This window comes from Leiobunum rupestre, chromosome 8, assembly GCF_980474605.1.
Source record: "Leiobunum rupestre chromosome 8, qqLeiRupe1.1.hap1, whole genome shotgun sequence".
Taxonomy (NCBI): Eukaryota; Metazoa; Arthropoda; class Arachnida; order Opiliones; family Sclerosomatidae; genus Leiobunum; species Leiobunum rupestre.
The window spans coordinates 29,745,821-29,770,404 of record NC_143391.1 but is presented as its reverse complement, the minus strand read 5'-3'; the positions used below and the strand labels follow the sequence as shown (position 1 = coordinate 29,770,404).

The following is a 24,584-nucleotide window of genomic DNA, read 5'->3' as shown; positions in this document are numbered from 1 at the left end:
TGCACATCGGGCTGCGTACGTCAAATCGTACGAATCACAACTATTCGTACAAAAGTTCTGAACTATCCAGAACTTTTGCGTGACGTTACAGCTCAGTCCTAGGCCGTTCTCTTAACGGTTCAGAACTCACGAATAGTTTTCAGCTATTCTCTCTCTATTCTTATATATTCTTCTTATTTTAAATAAACTTAGACTTCCTCGAGGGAATGGTCGGCTCGATACTTTTGTCTCTTTCGAAACGAACGAGTTCTTTCTGGAATACTTCAATAGAATCGTAAACCAACGGAAATGACGAAAGTAGAAACGAGATTCCGGAGTCCGATAAGAAAGCGAGCGAAATGGTTTTGTTCGACGTTCGATACTGTAAAAACAAAAGGGTAAAAACGCCCCCGAAGTTAGTGTATCGAGGATTCGCTCTAATGACCTCTTAGTCAAGATCATTAGAGATCCGACCTTCTTAGAAATGGAGCGAAAAACAATGGCAGTAAAAAACCAGCGTAAAAAGAGAGCTTTTTCGGAGCTTTCGTAAAAACGCGTTTTCCCGCCGCCGAAGCATTTTGGACTCGGACTTTCCGTTCTTACGGAGCGTGCGCGTCGTCGCCCGAAACGGAAACGGACTTTCGCGATCAGCTGACAATCGCGTGGAAGCCAGGAGCCGCTTTTAAAGGAACAGTATCTCTCAGCGCGTCTCCTCGACTTTGATTCGACTGTCCGATAACTAACGTACGATTGTCGGTTCTTCCGGAGATCGCGGTAGATCCGCATTTTTCCTCTCTTTTTCTGTCGCTTTCTCGCAGCGGAGAAACGAAATCGCGAGAGCGTGGCTGGAAGAGGGGATTTCTCTCTGGCGTGGCAGTCTCCGCCAGGGCGAACGGGGCTAGAGCGGGGGGGCAAAAGGGGGGCGCTGGCCGGAGCGAGCCCTTTACTCAGCCGCATCGGCAGTGGCTGGCGACGCCGAGTGTGTGGGCGGAAATGTAATAAATCGAAGCGTATTGCACGGCGAGGCGCACGGTGTCGGGCCACAGGTGAGAGCGAGCTCGCGGTGAGAGAAGCCCGCAAAAGTAGTCCCGCACCGAAACTAACTCTGGCAGCGGCATACAGCAGCGGCGGACGATATAAAAAGCGCTCGTCTTTCCAGCCAGCCTTCGAGTCAGCGCGCGAAAACAGTGGCTAGCCTTTCTCGACATTCCGCCACTAATATACTCGAGCTCTTCGATTACGTTGCCGTATTAGCGGCGCGTGGACACCCTAAAGAGCATATTACTTTCCCCCCAGCGAAGAACCTTTTTCGGACTCTCGTACAATTATCTATCTCTCTCTGTTCATTCAGTCTTTCGAATCCATCGCGCGGAGTCGGTGTCTCTCTCTCTCTCTCTCGCTCTTCTCTCAAACTCCGCTCTCCCGTTACTACTAGTAGCTCTCCGCCAAAGGAAAAGTGTTAGTCGTTTAAATCGCGTCCACTTTTTAAATCGGTTCTTTTCGATTTGTTATTCGGAAATTTGCGTGGAAGTTTTCTAACTCGTAATATCCCTCTATCTCTCGCGGATTTGGATTTTTGAAGATTTTTTGGAAAACAATTTCGAACTAGACTGTTTTTCTGGTTGAGGACATTGACATTCGTTCCGCTCTCGCGGAAACTACAGCGTGTTTAAAAGAAGGCGTACCTTCGCTACATCCGGCGACCTATTCCGGGTGAGAGCAGTTCGCGTCGTCTCTAGTCGAAGTCGAATCGAGCCAGTCGTTCTCTCGGATTGATCTTCGTTCTAGTTTTCCGAGTCACGATGCTCTACGCCAGGGTCTTGGCCACCTTGGCCTTCTTTCTCTGCACCCTCTTGACCTTGGTGGCGTCCGGCTTGGCCGTCGAGACGCCCCGCACCAGGGCGTTCCTGGCCCTGTTGGCCGCTTCGGCTCCGCAACGCGCCGAGCGACCAGCGGGCAATCCCTTCCGATCCTCGGCACGCTCTCCATCTTCTCGAGTCCTCGGCGCTTCCTCCGTCGGCCTGCCGCCGTCGCCGCTGATGGGGCACTCGCCCTCCGTCGGCCTCGCTCTCCAGGGAAGCCCGCCCGCTCTGATGCAGCGTCGAGCCCTCCGAGCAGGCACCAGTTCCGACGCCGGCCAAAGGACGAGGCAGAGCCCCGCTGGTAACGAGACGCCATCCCCGCCGAGTCTGCCCGCTGGCAACCCCGCGGGAGTCCGCGAACCCAGGAGAAGACGGAATTACGATGTCCCTCTTATCGGTGAGTCACGATCTCTTCACCATTCGCTCCTCGTTTATTCTCCTCCCAACACCACGATCCCTATTGAGAATTTTTTCTCCGCGGTTTTCCAAATTGAAACTAGTACCTTTCTCGCGAAGTTTATTTTAAACTTTCTAAATTGAGAAGAATTTCCAACTTTTTTACACTCGTATGACGAAAGTATCAGTATTATATCAAAATATAAGATAAAGTAATAAAACGAAATCTATCCGATTCGCGAAGCGCTCCTTCGTCACAAAGGACAAAATCGGCTCTCACAATCTATTTTTCGGAGCACGCAACCGATCTATTTTTAAATCCGCGTAATTCTTTTGTTTACGTATTTAGAATCGTCCCGCCAACAGCCCCCGCCCGCGCCACGCTATTCGCTTGCCCCATTGCCTTTTTTTTTGTTTCTTAAGTAAGTCCGATGGCTACTTGTCGCGCGGCTACAGGTTGGTTGGTGTCCATTTCGGACGGTTCATTTTTCCCGATTCTAACCTCGTGCGATTTTTTAGATCGTAGTGAATGTCTACTTAACCGCGTACCGAAGGGCCTATCGTCTTTAGAAAAAATACCCCGTACACTTACTCGGAAGCTAAAATCATTATTGGAACCCGGAAACTGCCAACTTCTCCGAGGAAGGCGTCTGTCGCGATAATGGCGACGGAGTTGGCCCATTTTGCAATTTTTCCACTTTCCGTTTCTTTTTCGTGTAACTGTGCCCGGTTCTCGTCTATGTGGAAATCTTCGTAAAAAAAGATTCTTTTGGGAATAATCCTTACGCCATTTAATTATACCGAAAAATGTTCCCGCTCATTAGGTAACTCCATCTCGCGGATAACTTAATCCTAATTTTATCTCAACATACCCGTAGATTTAAGTTTTAACTTATTTACTAGTTACATTTTCATATAAATAGGCAAATTTGTTACGCTTCAGTCGCTTACGTTTACTTTTTAACACCAAATACACGGTTACAAATATAAATATTAAAATTTGACTTATGGGAAAAAAAACATTAGAATCAAATTTTATTTGAAGAAACCGGTGCCTCCGATATTTTTAAAAATATCGGAGGCACCGAAGAAACACGTGTAAAATTAGATAAAATTTATTTTAAAAATATAGTGAGCTTTCGACCCGTAGGTCTATGTCAAACAAGGTTACCTTTTTACTACCAACTAGAGGTCGGTGTTTGAATAAGAAATTATACGATTGTTTATATTTATCCATAACCGAGAATTATTCAGAAATATTCGAAAAAAATGATCAATTTTGCATGTTAAATCGTTGTTTAATCGTATAATTTATTCGTATAAAACAAATAATACTAATTTTAATGATTAATTGAAATTTTTGCGGTTAATTTATTTGTTCCGCCGACCTCTACACGGTACCAACAAATGAAATTATATATAAAAAATTTATATTATTTTTTTTAAAACATTACTAAAAAAAGTTTAATTTTAAGAAGTTATAATTTTAAGTTATGCAATATAAATCAATTATCATATATATTAAAATTCGTTACCGTGGTCAAAATCTAATAATTAAATGAAGTCTTGAAATCACGACTTTATTTAATTATTAAATACATTAATGTTAATAGAAATGAAATAAATAAATTCCATGAAATTATTATTTCAACGAACGCGATCGAGAAACGCGGTCAAGATAGGGGCGGGGCAAAAGAGATAGCGACGTTGCTCTTCCAGTACGCCAATGATGACGTCAACCGTATTTATTAATCGTATTTATATTTCATTAATGATAACTCCAAAAAGACGAAACTGTATAAATAAATGTATATTAATGAAATGAAAAAGATCGGCGGGTTCGTGTTCCGTCGACTCTTGGCTGTCGTTCTGGGAGGTTTGGGTGGCTTCAGTTGACGTCATAGCTGGCCTTGTTTACGTAAGAGGAGCGTTTTAAAGTCGGCGTGACGACGGCCGAACAGAGTGCGTGCTTCTCCGTCATTGCGTTGAGGAGGCCTTGAACTACAATACACTCTCCTCAACTTGATCTATAGTTGGGGCGCGGATCAGTCGCCGACGCTTAACGAAGCCTCCTCCTGGGCCGCCCAAACGCTCAACGCGTAAACAACGTCACCAACAACGAGCCGAATTATTCGTTAATTGATCTCCTAGCTGGACACTGAACACGTCAGCTAAGAGATATACTTTCCTCCCGTCGTAAATAGCTCTATAGATAGCTTTCACGTGACGTCATCAGTCATTTAGTGGAAGGCTAGCGGCTCGGCACTGTCCCCCGCTTTCGGACCCTGGTCGCCATCTCGACTGAATTTCTCTCGTCGCTGGAGCGCGAAATATTTCGTAAAACGTTTTAAACTTCCCCAACACTCCCCCTCTCTAGCTAAACTCGCTCGCCTTAAGGCTAAAATCAAGTAACTTTCGTTAAGTTTTAGTTACGCTAAGAGCTTTAACCTTTATCTCATGTTGATAATTTAAATAAAATAGCCAAAAACGCCGCGAGAGACGATAAATAACGAGGGCAATGAAATTAAAAGGTAGTGAACCACAGCGCTAGTGTAACGGGTTTTCACGAAAGCACCCGCAGTAAATGTAAATCGAGTCTAAACCTTCTATACGCGTTCAAAAACCCAGTAACTTTATTCGGTATATGAGATTACGTCATAACGTTGTTCAGAAGCCTTGATTCGCGAAGTTACGTCGTTTTTGCAATAAACGGTATCTCTGTTTCCCTCGCGGAGGGGTTATCGTATTAGAGATACGAGAGAGGTTAAGCGTAGTGCTCTTGAAGGTCGAACGACAACGCCGAGAGTCACGTCACCTTTCGCGTTTAAACTTCGAATTTTTGAGAACACGGAAGACAACGTGATATTTCTGTGTATAAGTGTTTAAATAAAAATTCTAAATATACTTCAAATCGATAGATAATTATTCAAAATTCTTCTTTTCCTAGCGCTGTTCGTGTTGAAAAGCGAACATTGTGGTTTAAATTGAATTACACCTTCGACTCGTATTATTAAAGCATTTTTGGTAAAATAAGATACACCAAGATAAAATGCGTGTTTAGACAATACTCGCGGTATTAATATTATTATTATTACAGGGTTCTTACGAAATTTTCGGATTTCAAATCCCTGACTTATCCAGGTTATCCCTGATCGTTTTTTTTGGCAATATCCCTGACCGTTTTGGTAATATTCCTGGTAATTTTCATGATTTCATAGGTAAAAGTACAAAGTGAAATTTTTTAAATATTATACATAGGAACTTATTTCTTACTTATATCACAAACTTAATTATATTTTTAATAATTCCTCTCTCGGGAAAAGGTGCCAGACATGAGCGCCCAAGATAAGTTACCCAATTTTTCTCCGCGATTCAGAGTTTGTTGATTAATAAAATCCCTTATTTATCAATGACTTTTTACGATATTATTTAAATCCCTGACTTATCCCTGACTTTTTCCCCAATTTGAAAATCCCTGACATCTCCAGGTTATCCAGGATATCCAGGTTCCGTACGAACCCTGTGTTAGGATCGTTTGAACGCGAAACGACGAAATAATGACGATGAAATCATTGTAGAAGTAAAAGTGGTCACGCACGCGAACGCGGCTTAATCTCGCTGTTATCCAATCTACAAGAGTGAGTGTATTCGGGCGACCAAATTATATATAGCCAGCGTATCGTGTTAGAGCAACATTAAGCGATACGGATCGTATAAAAATAGCATTCCAACTCTACGCGATTGTACGGGGAGCCGCTGCCGGGGGAACGTATCTTGAGCCCTTCCTTTCGCAATCAGCCTGACTCCCTCCCGCTTATTTAGTTTGGCATGCCACGCGAACCTCTTGGTCTTTGAGCGATTACCTCGGACGGGTTTCGCGGTGACGTCATTTCGAGCCTATGACCGAGTTAAGGAACGTAATAAATTTGGTCCGTTTGCGTCGCTTTCAGAAGGAAAAAATTACGATCGCCCGGTGACACTTCCTACTCGACCGTGCTCGATGGTCATTCACTTGGAAGGCAAACTCGAGTTTACCCGTTTGCGGCGTCAAGTACAGCGGTAATGATTGAAAAGGAGTTTAAATATCTATTTAAAAGTACGAAACAAATACGCTAAATCTATACCCCCTGGTTTATTTTTAGAACTGATTATGAATAAATTATTATCCTATTAATTTTCGATTTTTTGTATGTCTAAAAAATTGGAATGTTTTATTAATACGTAACCGAAATTGAGTTTCTTTTGTTATTCATTTTCAATCGATTTCTACTCTTTTCTAAATATATCTCATTTTGCCCCCACGTGACACATTTTGTCGTTTTAAATAAATATAGAAGAAGCCAAAAGGTTTATAACTTTTCTATTTGACATTCGTAAAATTCAGAATTAGTCGCAACGTGATTACAAAACAAAAATAAGAACTTTCAACTTGCTCCAGCATTTTATCCCCAGGGTGACTGCTGCACGTTTTAATGGAATAAATTATGGCAATCGTTCTTTTATCCAATCCCCGCTAGATTTGCTATCTTTGTATTACCAAATCGAGTTCTATTACAAGCGGGTTTTTTAATTTAATTCCCTTAAGATTGATTGCGTGTTTCCAGATGTGACGTAATAGAAGTTCAATTTCCTTACTGTCGATATAAATCTTTTAAACTTTAACTTTTAATATTATGCAATATTACGCAAAATATGAAATATTAATCAAAACATTGTTGTTTATAATCATACTTTGTTCTTCGAAATATATTTAATAGGAAACATAATATCAATAAGGTATTTATTTATTTATATTGTCGGGATCTGAACCGATGTAATTGACCCATAGAAAATAAACGCCAGGTCATAAATCAAAATGTCTAAGAGATCATGCTCGGGTGTTAATAATTTATAAAGTACTTGCGCTACGGCATCGAAATTTTCAGGGCCAATTTACTCTGGTAAGATATCTTAGGCTATTAAAATTCGGTTGACCTTGAACCATGGCTTTATGGTCATTCGAAATGTATCTCGAGAACCGTTAGATTTGGCAGGTCGATTCCAATTCGTAAGTGTGCGCCATCACATTTTAGATTCCTCTTGCGATGGCACACATCTTTCTATTTGGAACCGAATCACTAATCCCAACGGTTTTAAATAACCTTGAGGACATGGCTCAAGGTCATTGAGTCTGGTATAATCTAATTCCCCCCGCGCGTGCTATGCGATTGGAAGATACGAAATATCTATCAAAAATAGCTTTTCAATTATTAGCACTGTATCATTTTTATTGGACACCCTGTGTAAATAAATACGTTCTTACAAAGTAAATGATAATTATGGACTGAGTTTCGAGCCAGGAAATAAAATAGGTAGCTAGCTAGCTATCTCTTATAATTAGGTGTCGCTATCTATCGGCATTCTCTCGAAATTGCCATGTTTATAGAGGTTATTATATTTTTTATAGTAACATTTGGAAAATCAAAATCATCATTTCAGTGATGGGTAATTAGGTTAAAGAACCGCTCAGCTCGTGCACCGCTCCTCTCATTTCCGATTTGCGCTCTTTTAAAAAATATATTTTACCCCTCAATTTTGCTTTAAATAAGATTCATTCTGAGCTTTCCACGCATAGTTTGATAGATTTCGTTTATAAAACTGGTACGCCACAATGATATTCGTGTCTGCACACTAGTCAACAGAATGGCCGAATAATTTACGCATGATGTAATGAATAAATGTATGGCATCAGACTCTAGAGGTTCTTAAATCATTTCACCCCACGCGAGTTACTAGTCTAGTAAGCGAGGCTTTATGTGCTGAATGGTCCTACCGTAGCTAACCACTAGCAGCCCTACACCGGGGCCGTGCCTTCTCACTTCCGCTAGTTTTTATGGAAAGGGGTTCCGAAGTACTCTGTGAAAAAGCATTTTAGCGGAAGGGAAAACTATTCCGTCCAACTGGTAATACCCTTCTTCACAGATGGCGCCATGTACATTTGTGAGGCCCACTTCGATCCTGCCAGGCTGCATTGATGAAGTTGAGCTCCCTTCCCACTCCATTGCTCTATTATTCATACAGCTTTAGTCGTGATACGAATCTTGGGAAACTACCCCGATCTACAACCTACCATAAGTAACATAATTCCCTTAAGTATGACGCTGAACGATTTCGGTTTGTTGGTAAACTTTCTGCCTTGCTAGTTTGATGGCGATAAATAAGAGAGAAAACGTGTTTAAGTCTCAAACTCAAAAACACTTGCAGAAATAATAGTAAATTTTATATTTTGATTCAATAATTCTTAATAAGTAAGCGGACTTATTTTACTTTTGAAATTGTTTCAATTTTCAATAAGCCTTGGTGGCAGTTCCAAAAACTAGAAATGACTAGCGGATAGTTGACAGTCCTTATTAACGCAATTAATTTTATTATCATTGTCGAAACAGACTACCTTTAAACAAGTTAGCTTTGTGAGAATAGGAATTGTAATGCTTATGTTTGTTACGTTACTTCTGGTGTTATTAATAATTGTCAATTCTTGTTTCGTTATTTTCAAAATTTTAGAATATTAAAAAAAGTCAACACTTCTGACTATTAGAAAACATACTTTTAAATACGTAAACCAATAAGAATATTTCCAGTATTCAAAAAGACGTTAAAATCATCAATGTCTGACTACAGTGCCAATTATGGTGATAAATTAGCCACTTAAGTTTGTATAGAGCCACGTAGCGGTCAACGTGGGAAATTCATAAACTTTATTATTTTTGTCTGCAAGGCAGCTGATAAATCTCAAAGCGTCTGCTTAGCAGACGAAAATCTAGCAGTTAATAAGCTTCTCTCGTTGGCCGCTACGTCGCTCTATGCAAATCTGAAGCGGCTAATTTCACGCCCTTCCCAACTCAATCCTCGTGAGCTCCCGCGTTCGGCGCCACTGATGTTACGTATGAGTTTAAACTAGGATGAATCCGTCACTAATATTTCGGTGATAATTACAATTTTTAAAATTTGCTAGGGCGATTTAATATTTAATGAACTCTTATTTTGTGAAATCTCAAAAATATCTTCCGGAGATTATAATAAATTCAACGCTTTGAATTTTCTTCTAAATGAATAAAGTAATAAAAATTCTTTAAAACCTGGAAAGCGTCTTTCTTAAGTACGTATTAATTGGGTACATCTTCCCCGTTTCGAAAGCTACCTTGTTAACAAACCCTCTCAAATTTCTTTCCGCGCAATATTTGCCCCGCGGAAGTTAACCGCAGCCAAGCGCTTCTAAATCAAATTCGCTAGTAACCTTAGGAAAATATTCTCATTAAAAGGGAAAACACGTATTAAAAGGTAATACGGCGTAGTAAATCCCTATCAACTCCTTTTCGAAGTTTTCTCGAAATTAAACTGCACCGATTTTGTTGGTCTACCGCGTATTACGCCTGTAGAAGTGTTGGACACGCGTTACATTCAAGCTCGGGGAAAAGTTAATTTACAGGGTTCAGCTTATTAGCGCCATCTCCCGGGAGCTCGTTGACGCGAAACACCGGTTTTTCGAAACGAATTCTCTAGAGATGTAAGGACGTAGGGCGTAACTTTTCGGCTGTCCCATGGCAAAACCTTTTAACCAACACGATCGTAATTTTGAGATATTTGACTTTTTCAAAACCTAAGTTATAAAATTTTAACGTGGTTTTTAATGCGAAAATTATGAAATCCAAAACCATTTTTTAATTCATAAATAGTTAAATATATATGACTTTTACCTGAAACCTCTACAGTACTTTTGTACATGCCTTAGTAAAACTGATGCGTAAAAATCTAATTTTTCAAAAATTTGTTGGTTATAAGGTTTTGCCATGGGACAGCCGTTTTATTCGATGCAGTGTCCGCGAAATATATTCGCTTAGATATTAAAATCGTCGCGAATGTCCTTCTTATCGCGGGCAAGGTCAAGATTGCAATGAGACCCCATTATGAAGAGAAGTATGCGTGGGAGAAATGTAGTGTAAGTCTTCTAATCGCGGGTGTTAATCGCCGGCTTAGCCCCTCTTAAGGGGGGGGTGCGGAGGGGGACAAGAAGGAAACGGATTATAGCCGCGGTTGCTCCCATCGGGGCGTGGCTCGTAGCTCCTTTACCATTTCGAGGAGCGAGCCGATCTGATGCTACGTCTAGAACGTAGCTGACTGGGTAAAGTTTTCGCCCCTCACTGCCGTTGTTAAGCGGTCAATCAGACGCGCCCGGTTGAAAACGGTAATGGGAAATGGGTGGACATTTAAATGACGTAATTGGCGATGCCACCACTCCCCGGCCGGCGGCGCGCTCTTCCTTTATACGTGTATTAAAGGGCTTGTTAGCGGCCAAGATGGATGACGGTTGAACGTTTTAAACGATCGTCTATTAGCAAACCAGCCCATCATTGAAGACTCATTTTATCCTTTTTTTCGGACCGAATCTCGCCCGCGAATCTTAGCCGTCCTTTTTGAAGAAACCTTAATCGCTGACTTGTAAATTAAATTTCACGGTCATGACACCTCTTTTTTTTTCACTCTCATCGTCAATTTTTTTTCAATTTTGCTTTTTACGCGGGGTGTCTCTTCTTCCGTCCGCGGACGGATCTTGATGACCTTTTTCGTTTTTTCTCTTCTCAATCGTCGCCGTTTTTTCACTCCCAAATTTTTAGCCTTTTTTTTTAAAGCTGTCAGTCGTTAAGTGGCCGAATCCAGTGATATATTCTAACCACTGGATGCTTTAATGGGAATATACAGGGTGATTCCGTCTACGTACTCGCTGACGAGGTCTTAGTGGAGTGGATAGCGCTTTCACCTCGCAGCAAGAGGAGCCGGGTTTGATCCCAGCTTGTGGCACGTGGTGAAATCTCGGAACAATGCCTTCCGCGTAGAGTTTGCAAGTTCTCTTCCCACTGGTTAAAGGGGTTTTCCTCCTAGTTCTTCGGTTTCGCCTTTCTATAAAAACTCGTAGAGGTGAACGGTAATAGCGAGTGTAGGGATCAGTGGGCTTGCAATTAAAAAGTTTAATTGACTTTGGTATTAGACTAGCTGATTATTATTATTAAGATTTAAATAATAAATTAATAATTTTTTGCGAATATAATTTAAATTATTTAATGTAATTATAATAATAATAATAATAATAATAATCAGCTAGGATAATACCCACGGCACCACCTTAGGCCTAAGTCATCAAGCGACTTTTGAAGCCATTAATTCAGGTGGCCGGGTTACAATGCGTAGGAGGGTGGTGGCAACGAGACGATCGTTCTAAAAAATTTCTGTATCAAATCAAATACTTTATCTTTATATTTTAGATTTCTACATTTATTAACTTGAATAATTTATTATGTATTTGTTTCTTTACCATAAAATCTAATTTAAAATGCAAAATTTTCAATTCTCAGAAAAAACGTTTTTAGAATTGATAAAGTCTAAATAAATATTCCTGGAAAATACAGTCTTCTTATAATGACATCTTTTATTCTATTTAAATTATTATTGAAATGCTATTAAATAGTTGCAAATTGTTCTAGCTAACGATGTGATTTCGAACTTATATTGCCGTGATTAACTTTGAGAATTAATTTTCAAATTGCGTTCGAGTCTTTCGTAGGAGAATAGCGAGCCGGGGGGCCTTTATCGAAAGCTGAATGCATAGGGATACGCGACCATCGCCTAAAACAAATACAGAATAATTTCGTTAAAATCTATAAGAGTTTTATTTGTTGATTAAGCTCGTAAAAAACGCGATACTCGACCGTAATTGCGAATTGATCCGAGCTTATCAGTTTTGACGCAATAAACGGCAGGTTTCGAATGGCCACCGCGAAAGAGCAAACGGTAAACCGGTAATTAATTCGAGCCCAAAAATACTCGAATTGCCTTTGTTTGGTGGGGAGCCCAAAACAAGGAGAGAGAGAGCGAAACTTTTATCTGCTGGAAGAGGCTCTTTCGGACTTTTAATGGCAATGGCGACTCGCAATGTTTGCCCGCCCTTTGCCTTTTATTTCCTTTTCCTTACCTTTCCAGAGAATTACAAAGTTAGCGCCCTAACGGTTAATTAAAGCAAGTGCTAACCATTAGTTTATCTCCACTCTCGTGCCGTCTTTATTCGAGGCTTCGGTAGGGTGGCGGAGTGGTTACCATTTTCGCCTCGCAGCAAGAGGAGCCGGGTTCGATCCCAGCTTGTAGCAGTGGGTGGAAACTAGGAACAACTCCCTCCGCGTAGAGTTTGCAAGTTCTCTCCCACAAAACAGTTTATTACGTAAAGTGTATATGGTATTACCGTAAGTAACATAATTACTCTAAGTATGACGCAATTATTTATCTAAAAAGTGCCCCTCAGTAACGGCGACATAAACTAATCTAACCAAACTTCCATGATATTCAATTTGGCGCGATTTTGAATACCGCTATTTTTAGGCTTAATGCGTATTTATCCGCACTATGGTTACGCAACAGACGAATTTTTTTGGAGTACTATATGATTGGCTGAATTTGAACTCTGACTTCTTATGGATGACCAATAGAAAAATCCAAATCACAAAGAGTTGCTAGTCGTTTTACTGATTTATCTTTGTTGAAGAAAGAATGAAGTAAGAAAAAATTAGTGAGCAGTCTACAAGTGTCATACTTAAAGTTAATATGTTACTTATGGTATTACGTGTGTTTTATATCGGGTTTAACGGGTTTTCCATCGAGTTCTTCGATTTCCCCTTCCATAAAAACTTGTAGAGGTTAACGGTATTAGTTAGTGTAGGGAGCTGTTGGCCCGCGTGGCGTGAAAGGCTTGCCACCACCGTCCTACGCATTGTAACCCGGCCACCTGAATTAATGGCTTTAAAAGTCGCTTGATGACTTAGGCCTAAGGTGGTGCCTTGGGTATTAGCCTAGCTGATTATTATTATTATTATTCTTTACTTTTATGATTCGATCCTTTTCCATTAACAAATATTCAAAGTAGTATTTATACAGGGTATTTCAAAAGGTTATGCAACATTTTTAAGGAGTTGTTAGGGGGTGAGTTGAGAAGTATGCCTGTTTTTAAGTCCCATTTTCCTACGATGAGTGAAAAGAGCGCCAGAGAGCTTTAAAGTGTGGCTTACTAGGCCCTGGAAGTAGGCTGCAACAAGCGCAAAACCAAGCAGCAGAGAAACGCGAACATTAAAGTTTCGGTACGTGTGATAGGTAAAAAAAGACTTTGTAAACAAATCGAGGTAACCAGCGTAAAAAAGTAAACTTAAACCGCTTCTTGGTAAAATTAAAGACGGTGTCGTATAGAACTAGAGGAAATAAATAAATTTTGGGTTTAAGGAATTCCCTTTTGTAAGTATTTAAACCCTCCGATGGCTCTGCCAATGCGGGAGGAGTTTCGCTTGGCGTTATCATTTGGATAGTGAAAGTCTACGCTGTCATTTGCCCCTTTTCAAGACTGATCTTCGAATCAAAGCGTCCTCAATCTTCAATGAATGAGGCTCTCTCGAAACCTTACGAAGGACCCGATTTGAAATTGGAACAAAGCTGAAGAGCCCAAAGACTCGTTTATTATCTAATAACTCCGCTTTTAATTACCGTTAAAATGAATAATTATTAATTTGCCAATATCCCCGCTCTTCTGAAGTGATTGTCCTTTGTCTAGGCACGGCCAACTTTGATCACGCGCTGTTCGCGCTACTACGGCCAACACATTCGTCGAAATTCCGCGAGCAATGATTTTACCCCTATAAACTGTACTATAATGTGTAGGAGTTCAGCGCCACGCTCGGTGGTTATATTGTCCCCAAAGTAAAAACTATACTAAAAATAATAATCCGCTAGGGGCGCTGACGTCATACACATCTTTTGCTCATAGGTTAACACAGGAACGTCAACGAATGAGATGGCCGCTGTAGCGCGAGAGATGCGCGAGAAATCAAAGTTGGCCGTGGTCTAGGTCAACCAACGGATTGGTTACGTTTTTAAATTTTGGATGATTGTATAGAAGGGTTTCTCTGATTCAACAATAGTAACAATGAAACTGTGATAAGTGAGTTTGAGTAATAATAAGGCCATTTATCAGTTTTGAAAAAAACTATTCGGATGATTCCCTTAACGACGAGCCGGAAGCGTACGATGACGTCATCGGTGACGATAGCGACGAAGTTTATTCGCCTTAAGTACGGGCGCGTCAAACATTATTTAAACTAGTTTTTTGAAAGACAAACCGCGGACTCTGTTTAGAGTTCTAACGTTATTTCATTGAATGAATTAAAATCTAGCGAAGCGAATCGATTGCCGTAATCTACTTTTCTAAAGGGAAAAATCGTTTTCGGGTGGGGACTGGTAGGCGCTCGTTTACGACTCGTTAAGCCTAAGGTCCACGAGAAGGCACCCGGCGCATCCGAGAGGAAACGGCCCAACTCGACGATTCCTCTATACTCTATATTCCCCAAATCTTGGCGTCTCCCTTATTATAAAGGCGGCTTCTATAGCTTTTGGCGAACTCCCGGAAGAAAGGCCAAGAGCCATTTCCGGTTCTCCCTCCGATCCACTCGAAGAAGATTATTTTGTTCGCTTTCTCACGCGCTTCAATTTTGGTAGATTTCCCTCTTCCAGGCGAGAATCTCCATCAGCCTTCGGGGCTTCATCCGCCCCCCCCCTCTCTATCTCTGCACTGTGGCTCTCCCGTATCGCGGCTCGCGTGACTCACTATCCCCCATTTAAAAAAAGGGAGAAGAGAAAAGCAGAGATAGGGGTCTGATAAAAGCCCCGGGCAGACTGATAGCCGTCTCCCCGCGGTTCGCGCAATCAGCCGACACTCGCTTATCGTGTCGGAAGACCGTCACTTTACCCTCCGTTTCAGTCGCCACGCGGTGCCAGTCGAGGTCGTTTTTGAGCCGTGGCAGAAATCGGGGAATGCCCCTCCTCGACGGTTTTTGTTTTTGTAGGCTTCGGGTCCGGGGAGCTTTCTTCCGCTTTGCTCGATTAGGCTTTCCGAAGGCGTTAGATCGTTACCGAAAATAGGAGACAATTACCGCGGGTGGTTCTTAAATGTTTTCTTTTGTATCGCTATTTCGGGCAAGGATCGGAGTCAACTAAAATTTCTACCGTTCTATGGCCTTTGACATTTATTTAAGCCGAACCAACTTGGCAATTTTTTTCCCGCGTTTGCTTACTTTCCTTAGTTTAGGTTGCTCTCTATTAAGACTTATATAAAATCTTCCGATTGAAACTTGATAAATAAACCATGAACTCGTACGAAGTCTTACTGACTTTTCATTTTGTTATATGAGACTTACCCAAAATTTCTATTTCACACGATGAACTCTTTCTGGGAAATAGAAATATACTTTTATTTTAGGAAAGTTGCGGGATATAAACGTCCCTAAGCCAGTTCTTTCTCTCAGTAGTTCCCGAAAGGAATACACTTCCCCCTTAATCCTCTCTCGGAACCTATTTTCTCCATTTTCATTTCTCTTTGACGTCGTCACGTGTTTTAAATTTTTTGTCATCCGGTCACAATACGCGTGTCCCGCATTAGCGCCGCGTTCTCGATAAACCATCCTTATATAAGTATCTCAATAAAACCATCAGTTCATATTGTTCCATAATTATGTCATTTCATAGAGGTCGGTAACGGTTAATCATTATGAATGATTAAATTGATTTTTTTTGGGAAAAAATGTAAACAAAGAAATTTACCGGTTAATATTTCGGAAAATGATTAAAAAATATGTATTATTCGTAAAATTTGAGCTTTTTATCGAAAAAAACGTCGTTTTCCGATTAATTTTACAAATTTATCAAAAAATTAATCGGATAAAACAGAAATATAAATTACTTGATCAAAACGTTTTACGAATAATTTTGAGAGCTTTATCTATTGAATAAAAGTTAACAATCCCCGACCTCTATCATTTCATTATTTACCGTGGTAAATGTGTGGCCCTTTAATCCCTTTGCCACACATCAATGACTCCCTCCCAACATTTTCCTTAGATGATTTTCTTTGGAATCTACTGATGAATATAAATAAACGATTTAAAATCCGTTTTAATTAATGAAAAAAGTGTTTTTGGTTCTCAAATTTTCCACCCCCTAGGAAAAACCGACTCAAATGTTTCACGAAAACGTTTGCCAACATGGCCCAAAATATATATTTAGAAAATGTACCAAAATCTTATACTAAAAATAACAACTATAATTAGGGTGATATTTACGTTCTTTTAGATTATAAACTTGCGGTGCATCAAATGGAAAAAAAAACATTTTCTTATTTGAATAATAAGGTCTTGTAAGAAAAAATCTTAAAGCCAGAACACCTAATTTAAAAAAGAACTTATGTTTAATAGAAATTTCGTTAATATTCCCATAAACGTTTATAAGGTGCAATTTTCATTACTTTTAAATAGTAATTTTTAACTTGAATGTTCTAAGGGAGCTGCCATCTTGAATTCTTGTTGTAAACTACCTCCAAAGAAATCTTACGAATCTCGAGGGAACGATGACGTCAATAGTTGTTACTTCCGGTTTGAATAACTGTCAAGTTGACGAGATACCAAGAAATCTTACAAATCTTCCAAGATTTCCTATTTACTTGACCGAAACTTCCGCTTTAGAGAAGATGAGGTCACGTGAAAGCTAAGGGCCCTTCGTAACGAAAGTTTACTCTTAATTAATTTCCTAAAATTAATTAATCGGTAAATAAAGGATCTATAATAAAAAAAACGTTCGTGGAATTGTGCTTTGACAAAACAGTTTATTACGTGAAGTATATATGGTATTACCATAAATAACATAATTACTCTAAGTATGACACAATGTTGTTTTTTTTCAAATAGCGCCCCACGGTAGCAGCGCCATGAACTAATCTAACCCAACTTCCGTTAACGTGATATTCCGGGAATTTGGCGTGATTTTGAATACCGCCATTTTTAGGTGTAATGCGTATTTATCCGCACTATGGTTACTCAATATTTGGAGAACTATATGATTGGCTGAATTTGAACTCTGACTCTTTTTGGATGCCCAATAGAAAAATCCAAATCACAAAGGGTTGCTAGTCGTTTTACTGATTTATCTTTGTTGAAGAAAGGATGAAGTAAGAAAAAATGAGTGAGTAATCTACAAGTGTCATACTTAGAGTTATTATGTTACTTATGGTAGTACGTGTGTTTTATATCGGGTTTGGTCTTCTTACGTGGAAGGGTCCCGCGCTTTGTAGACGCTCTTTTAGCGACGCTGGAGAAGCTCGGTAATAACTTGTTTCGTATGAAAGTTATTACGTAAAAAAAAGCAGTTTCTCATTATATTAATGCAAGATGTAGAGACTCTGGTAGAAGGTAACGCCCTAAATAGACGATATTAAAGTCACGACGAGTCCCAGCCGATGTTTCCCTCAATGCCGCGCGGAGGGGTACGTGTTGCTCCTTGATCCGTTGACCGCTTCCTCGGGGTTACTCGAGAATAAATCTCGCGTACACGCTGGGGGGACACATATCCGGCTTTACGCAACTTCTCTCCACTAGGACCACCCTAAGTTTGCTCATTTTTTTAATATTCCTGTCACTGTGTTATAGTTTAACATTTCTCCGCGATTTTAAATATATAAAAAGCATAGCTAAATATATAATATAGTAATTTTCTAAGATTATTAATTATAAATAAATAAACACAAATTTGTATATTTTACAAATGTAGTGGGAGTAGTACACGTGGAATGAGTGAAGTTTGTTTGTATCATTAGTATGCCTAGATAGATGCTTCCGAGATATATTAAGTACTTCAGCTTGAAATATAGAAAGTGCGTGAATCTGAAATAGTGTTGTCAGTCGGAAAAAGTTTCCGCGGAAAATGACCGAGGCCTTTTTCCGGAAAATTTTCCGTATTTTTCCGAAAAAAATAAAAAAAAGTTTTCATTCCATGATTAGTCTAATATATTATTTGCAAATTTAAATAAAGCGGAATTTCCGCCTCATTTTTTCGAATCTAAAAGTAAAACTAAACCTCTAGACTTGTTTAAACTGATTAACAATTTAACACTATTAATGTTTTGTAGTATGTTTACTGTAAGTAATTTATGTTTTTTTTTCGATTTGCGGAAAATTTTCTCGAACTTTTTCCGCATTTAATTTTTCCGGAAAATTAACAACTCTAATCTCAAATAATTCTTGTCTATTTCTCACCTATTTACGCCTGTAGAAGTGTTCCAACAACGATACAATTACGTATTGCGGGCTAGCCCACATCTCTTCCTTCCTTTTACGATTACGTCCGTAACTCTCGCTTCTCGACGACAATATTTTAAATTAGTTACCTAATTATGATTGCGGATATAACGTTGGCCAGGCGATATTTTTGAGCAATGGCTTCGTAGGAAACGCTCGTAAAAATATATTTTTTTATTTTCTTCGTCGTAAAAAATACGCTTTTTAGAGTTTCCACTTTTACGAGCTGCAGCGATAATCCGGGCATATATGGGAGCTTTCTTCCACCGAAAGAATAATTTCCGTAAGCTAAGTTCCACCTCTCAGAAATATTATGGCTGAAATGTAATTCGCGTAAAAGGCTTTAGCTGAATTTAAAATAAATAAAATTTATTTTGTTAAGGATTCGAGGGAAGAATCCAAAATTACCTTTTCTAATAACACGTTTTTAACATAATTGCAAGCCAGCTCCTTCTTTAGCGAAACTGTTTATCATAGACTGTCAGGCCAAATGTAATACTTTACATATATACCAAACTTACAAGCCTAGAGCTGTGTCCTGATTTGCGAAATGTCACCTGAAATATTTGAGGTCCAAAATCATTATATCATTAAATCTACGAGACTGTACCTCTAAGTGTATTAACAAAAGCTTAACAAGCTTTTGGGTAAGGTCAAAGTGTAGTATCTGCTAGTAGGTAAAGATACAGGATAATACGGTTGGAATGCACGCGGACGAAATTAGAATTTGGCCATTTTCAAAAATAGACCGTCTTCGATGACCTATAATGTATGTTTAGGTAAAATATTAAATAAATTAGACACACAACGTTATACTTTTAATTTAATTTAATTTAATTAACTATTTATGTCGAATTATATTTATCAAAACGATAATATTTTCTTACTATGAATACATTCTTTCCGTTAACCAGAATCTTCTTGGTATTTATTCTATAAAGATATTTCAACTACATTCCTTCAGTGTGTAATCCTTAATGTAGCAACATTATTTTTTCTCCGGTTCTATTTTAGAGAACGGTATTTAGTTTTAGTTCACTTTTCTCCTTCAAAATTATTCGCTTTGTCAAAACTAGTCACGTCGTTTTTCCAGAAGATACCCGGAAATAAAGAGAGCTCCATTTATATATATTTTTGTATATTTCGTTCGTTTTGAAGTTTATTTTTAATATATTTTGAAATGTGATGCTCAAAATCCTACTTTTCCCCGCATCTTTATAAATAAATTATCGATAAAATTCTTATAGATTGTACGAAAGTGTTTGGCAATTTAACCGACACTTAATTATTATTAAATATTAAAATTTACGTTAATTACGGGCAATACTTCGCGCGGAGGTTCGCGTTTAAGTAAGTACTGCCCTTAATTCAAAGTTTCTCATTTACGAATCTTCATTTTGCCCTGATTAATCTATCTTGCCCGCGCCGAGCGCCTACCGCAGCCCCGACCAGCTGGCCAAATGGTCTAAATGACTGCAGCCAGCTCTAATGGAAGGGCCTAATAGGCTTCGACAAGTCAGTCTGGTCGGGACGACTCGGGAGAGGGATCGAAGCTGCTCGTCGTTCATTTATTTGCCCTCTGTCGAATTAAAAGCTTTTCGATTACGCTCGCCCGAGATGTATGCCGCCGTGCTCGCGCTGATCACTATTTTCTCTTCTATATTTAATGAAGCTAACGACACGTTTACGTGTGGGACGTGCTCTCATTCATTGGATTTCATTCGATTTGTATCGCTGAAATTGTATTCAGATAAAACGCCTAAATTATAGGTTCGATCTAATTGGAAGTTCGTATTCGTATTTTTCTTAAAATTGATACAAAATGCTTTTGTAGATATTATGTCGTGATAGTTTTGTAAAATAATTTACATATTACTAAAAAATATTTGTTATTAACCGATACTAAATATTAATTATGATCATACCCACGAACTAAGGAAAACGTTTTTAAAAATATGGCCACTTTCTAAGAATATATTATATGTTTCTGATGTCATCACTTAATACATCTAATGGTATTATCTGGTAACACGCGCTTTCACGGGTCCTCTCAAATTTGCGAAATACATTGAATTCCATCGGGAAAATTGTATTTATAAAAAAAAATGTTTCAACGCGGGTTATATTACAATTTAAATTCATTCGTTTATTTGTGGGAATTGGAACCCATTAGAATTTGCCTGGAGGTACATATTTATTTTTTATTGTTTTTGATCCCTTATGAAAAAGCTATATAGAATCTATAGAGCTGTAAAGGGGCTGAAGGTGGTCCTATATAGTCTATATATTTCTAAAGATATTACGCATCTACGTAAACATCAATATTATGATAAATAAATTGAAATTGATATATTTCTAGGTCTCCTTACCTAGATTTTTCTAAAGAACGAATTTTGCGTTATAATACGTAGAATTTTGTAGAATTCTAAAGAATATTCTAGGTTATAGAATATCATAGAAATCAACATAAGATGATTGGGCCAATACATTTTTATTATGTGTATCTATAGACATTTTGAAGAAATAACTGCCTTTTGGTTTATAGAATGTTCTGACTTTTTTACACACTTCTCGAGTAATTTAACTTTCGCGAAGTTTTGTCAAAAGACGTACCGAATTAAGATCCAATATTTTAGCGAGTCTCTATAAGGGTCGCCCTTGAGTTTCCAGAAATTAGTTTATATCTGCGGGCTTAAGATTGAGAAGATTCCCATCGGAGAGAAAACGACTTTCAAGAAGGGCCAATTCAGCCCCTTTATTCATTAGTCGAGACGATTTGTTTCGTGAAACGCGAAGGGCCTAATTATCGGGAAGGCGGCGCTTCAACTTACGAAACTCGGAAATGACGCGATTTCTCCGTTTTCATTGAACGAACTCCGGACTTTTATTCTCGCGCGTTTTCATTCTAAAAGGTTGACAAAATTCTAAATTTCGTCGTCGTCCCGATGGCGCGCGTTAATTTGTTCCCCAAATTCCCGCGACGAAACCATTTCCTCCACACCCACCGAAAGGTCTTTGATTTAATTTGTCCTATCTCAAGCAGCTGTCCTTTTCCAATACCACAGTTGACCGCGCTTCGCGGGGTACGTTTATTTACCCATTCCGCCTATAGAGGGAGCGTAACAAATTAAAGCCGCTTATGTATACATCAAATCAAGTATAATCCTCTTTTAACCGTTTTCTCTCGGTCCATTTTTGCACTATAAATGTACTCTTTAGTCCTTCCGACGAATCAAAATGGCGGCCGCCTTAGATTATTCCGGAGGGGTAGTGAGGGGGATTGTTTCCCTGCCAATTATCACGGTTTGGCCGCCCATTACGACAGCGAGGTGGCCGTCACGGAGAAGGGGCGGGGGAGGTAATGAGGGAAAATGGCCAGCGACTCGAGTGGGATTTATTTTACAGCTGTCAAGTTCCGGACGAATTTCGTGAACTAGGTGCCCCTTTTAGGAGCGTAACCCGACACTAAGTGGGAAGGCGGCTGACTGGGGAAGGTATCCTGCCGAGATTGAGCGAAGAAAGCTAATCTCTCGATGCGAACTTTTAACGCTTCCGATTGCGGAAAATCCTAAATTGGCTGATGCCTGCCGCGAGTAGGTAACGCCTTCCTAATTGAAGAGCGCCATTTTCAGTCTCCATGGTAACCATTATCCGCAGTCTATATCGGAAGTTTGCTCACGTGTAAGACGCGGTCAGCTGCTTCGGGTCAAATCCGGAACCATCTCTCGTCTTTGGTTTCCACCGTGTGCCACCTATTTTGGCTCCTGTACGCCCCTTACTCTGCTGCGCTATACTCTTACGTTTATACGTTATCCCTCTATATATATATATATATATACGTTAGTGGAAGTTGAAAGTGGTCGTGGGTCGGAGGCTTCTCTGGGGACTCGCTAAGCAACAAAACGGGAGCCCAGGCCCGCTGTTTTACGACAAAACGTCGACGCAGTCCACGCGCCTTAGTCGTGTAGATCGTTCGAGGTAATTTCATTCGGGACTCCTTCGAAGGCGGAAAAGGCGAGTACTCGGATGGAGTCGTGCCCCGCGTCGCTACTGCCACGAACGAGCACCGATGAAATTCACTTTGCCCATTTCGAAACGTACCTCGCCCTCCATCAAATAAGGCGCCCGTTCGCGTTTAGACCGGAATGACTCTCCCTTTTCCCCCAACTTCGGCTATTCCCAGCGAAAGGCGAAACCTTGGCCGTGACGTTGTCTTAAAGCGATTGAGATATATGTAAAATAACGGCCCTTTTCGAGAAAGTACCCTTTGATTTCGGACTTAATTGAAACTTAATTGGAGCGGATCTAGCGAAACTCTCCCTCGCGAGGGACTCAAATGGCAATTATAGTCCAACGCTGTTTGTCAAAATCTACCCAACCAAATGTAATGAAATTTGGAAAACAAAATCAGCCATCCTCCGAAAGAAGACCGAATTTCAATTTAGTAAACCCTGACCTGAATGAACAATCGTTTTTATAACCCCAAAATTCAACTTTATTTAGAATTACATTTCTTAAAGTTAGTATATATTAGGGATGCACCGATATGGGTACAGCCGATATATCGGCCGATTTTATCGGCCTAGGATAGCCGATATATCGGCCGATATTAACAAAGTTACCTATCACAATATTATGCTTTTTTGTTTACTCTCGTAACCACCTGTTAAAAAATGATATGATCTATGGCTTTTGGAGTCTAAAAACCACTTATGATTCCTGGCCGTTTTGGACGCGAATAATTATTTCCTACAACAGCGATCAACTGGCCTTTTTAAAAGGAAATGTAAGGTTGTGGCAATAAATGTTTTCCATTAATTAGTTAGTTGAGTATCGCCTTTTTTTAAAGTTTTTCCTGAAAATATTTTTCTAATACCAGAAGTATCGGCTAATATCGGCCTCGCTTAAGCCGATATTGGCCGATACCGATATTTGAAAAATTAGCCGATATATCGGTGCATCCCTAGTATATATTGAGTTTTGCTTAAAATACATTTCAATAACAAAGCTAAGTTATACGCGTTGTTACTATTTTGTTAAGCGTTCGGTATTTCTTCTAAAGTAATTTTAACTAGATTTCTTAAGTGAATTAATAAGGAAAAAATGTAGAGTATTGATCAATCTCCGATCTAATTTAGGGGACGTTGTTCCGACGTAGTGAAACATAAATACTCGATCTAAAGGTTTTCGTTAATTCGCGTACATCGTTGGTAAATTACTGCAGCTATAATTCCCACGCAGTCAACAACCGCTAGATACCTTACACTCTTAAAAAAAGGTTTTTTTAATGGTATATTAAGGGTCTAAAATATATTAATATATACACCCTTAAAGGTTTTATCTTGTCCCAAATTTAAAACCGAAAAGGTGTATAATCGGTGTTATATTACACCATAAACCGAGTGATTTAACACCCGGTATTGTGTTGTTCTCTTAAGGCAGTAGTTTAACACTTTATAGGGATAAGTTTAACACTTTAAAGGGAGTATTGTAGAACCCTTAAGGGAGTAGTGTAACACTTTAAAGGGAGTATTGTAGAACCCTTAAGGGAGTAGTGTAACACTTGAAACGGAGTATTGTAGAACCCTTAAGGCAGTAGTTTAACACTTTAAAGGGAGTATTGTAGAACACTTAAGAGAGTAGTGTAACACTTTAATAGGAGTATTGTAGAACCCTTAAGTAACACCCTGAAGGGAGTCGTTTAGTACCTTAAAAGAATTAGTCTTGTATACCTTAAAGGGAGTAGCTAAGAACCCTGAGGGGAGTAGTTTTATACCAGAAACGGTGTAGTAAAGGAAGCAAAAACGAAGGACAAAACTACCCCAGACAGTGTAAATAAACACCCTTAAAGAAAAAATGCTGTTTAAGGTGTAGAATAACATCCTTTTTAAACCTGTGAAGGTGTTAAATATGAGACAAGAAAAAACACTTAAAGGTTTGAAAATAAACCTTTGTTTTAAGAGTGTATAAGTATCACTCCGGAACGCAAACTAATGAACTATAATCGGAAGAGAAGGTTGATAGACAATCGTTCCTTTTATCTTTTGGGAAATTCAAAGTTTGAAAAGCAATTTTAAATTTGTAGCGATATCGCGAATGTTATCGAATTATCGGGTCCCATCGTCGGATTTCCCCCGTGAATGGGCACCTCAGCCCT

General features: G+C 39.3%; 1 protein-coding gene across 1 annotated transcript in view; it reads left to right on the top strand.

Moving 5' to 3' along the window:
* The first annotated feature begins 1,012 nt into the window (after window positions 1-1,012).
* jeb (low-density lipoprotein receptor domain-containing jelly belly protein) overlaps window positions 1,013-24,584 on the top strand; it is a 102,517-nt gene continuing 78,945 nt past the window's right edge. Inside the window, exon 1 of the mRNA XM_090155763.1 lies at window positions 1,013-2,238. Coding sequence (XP_090011889.1) covers window positions 1,782-2,238 — 457 coding nt within the window. The 5' untranslated portion in view covers window positions 1,013-1,781. The remainder of the gene's footprint in view (window positions 2,239-24,584) is intronic.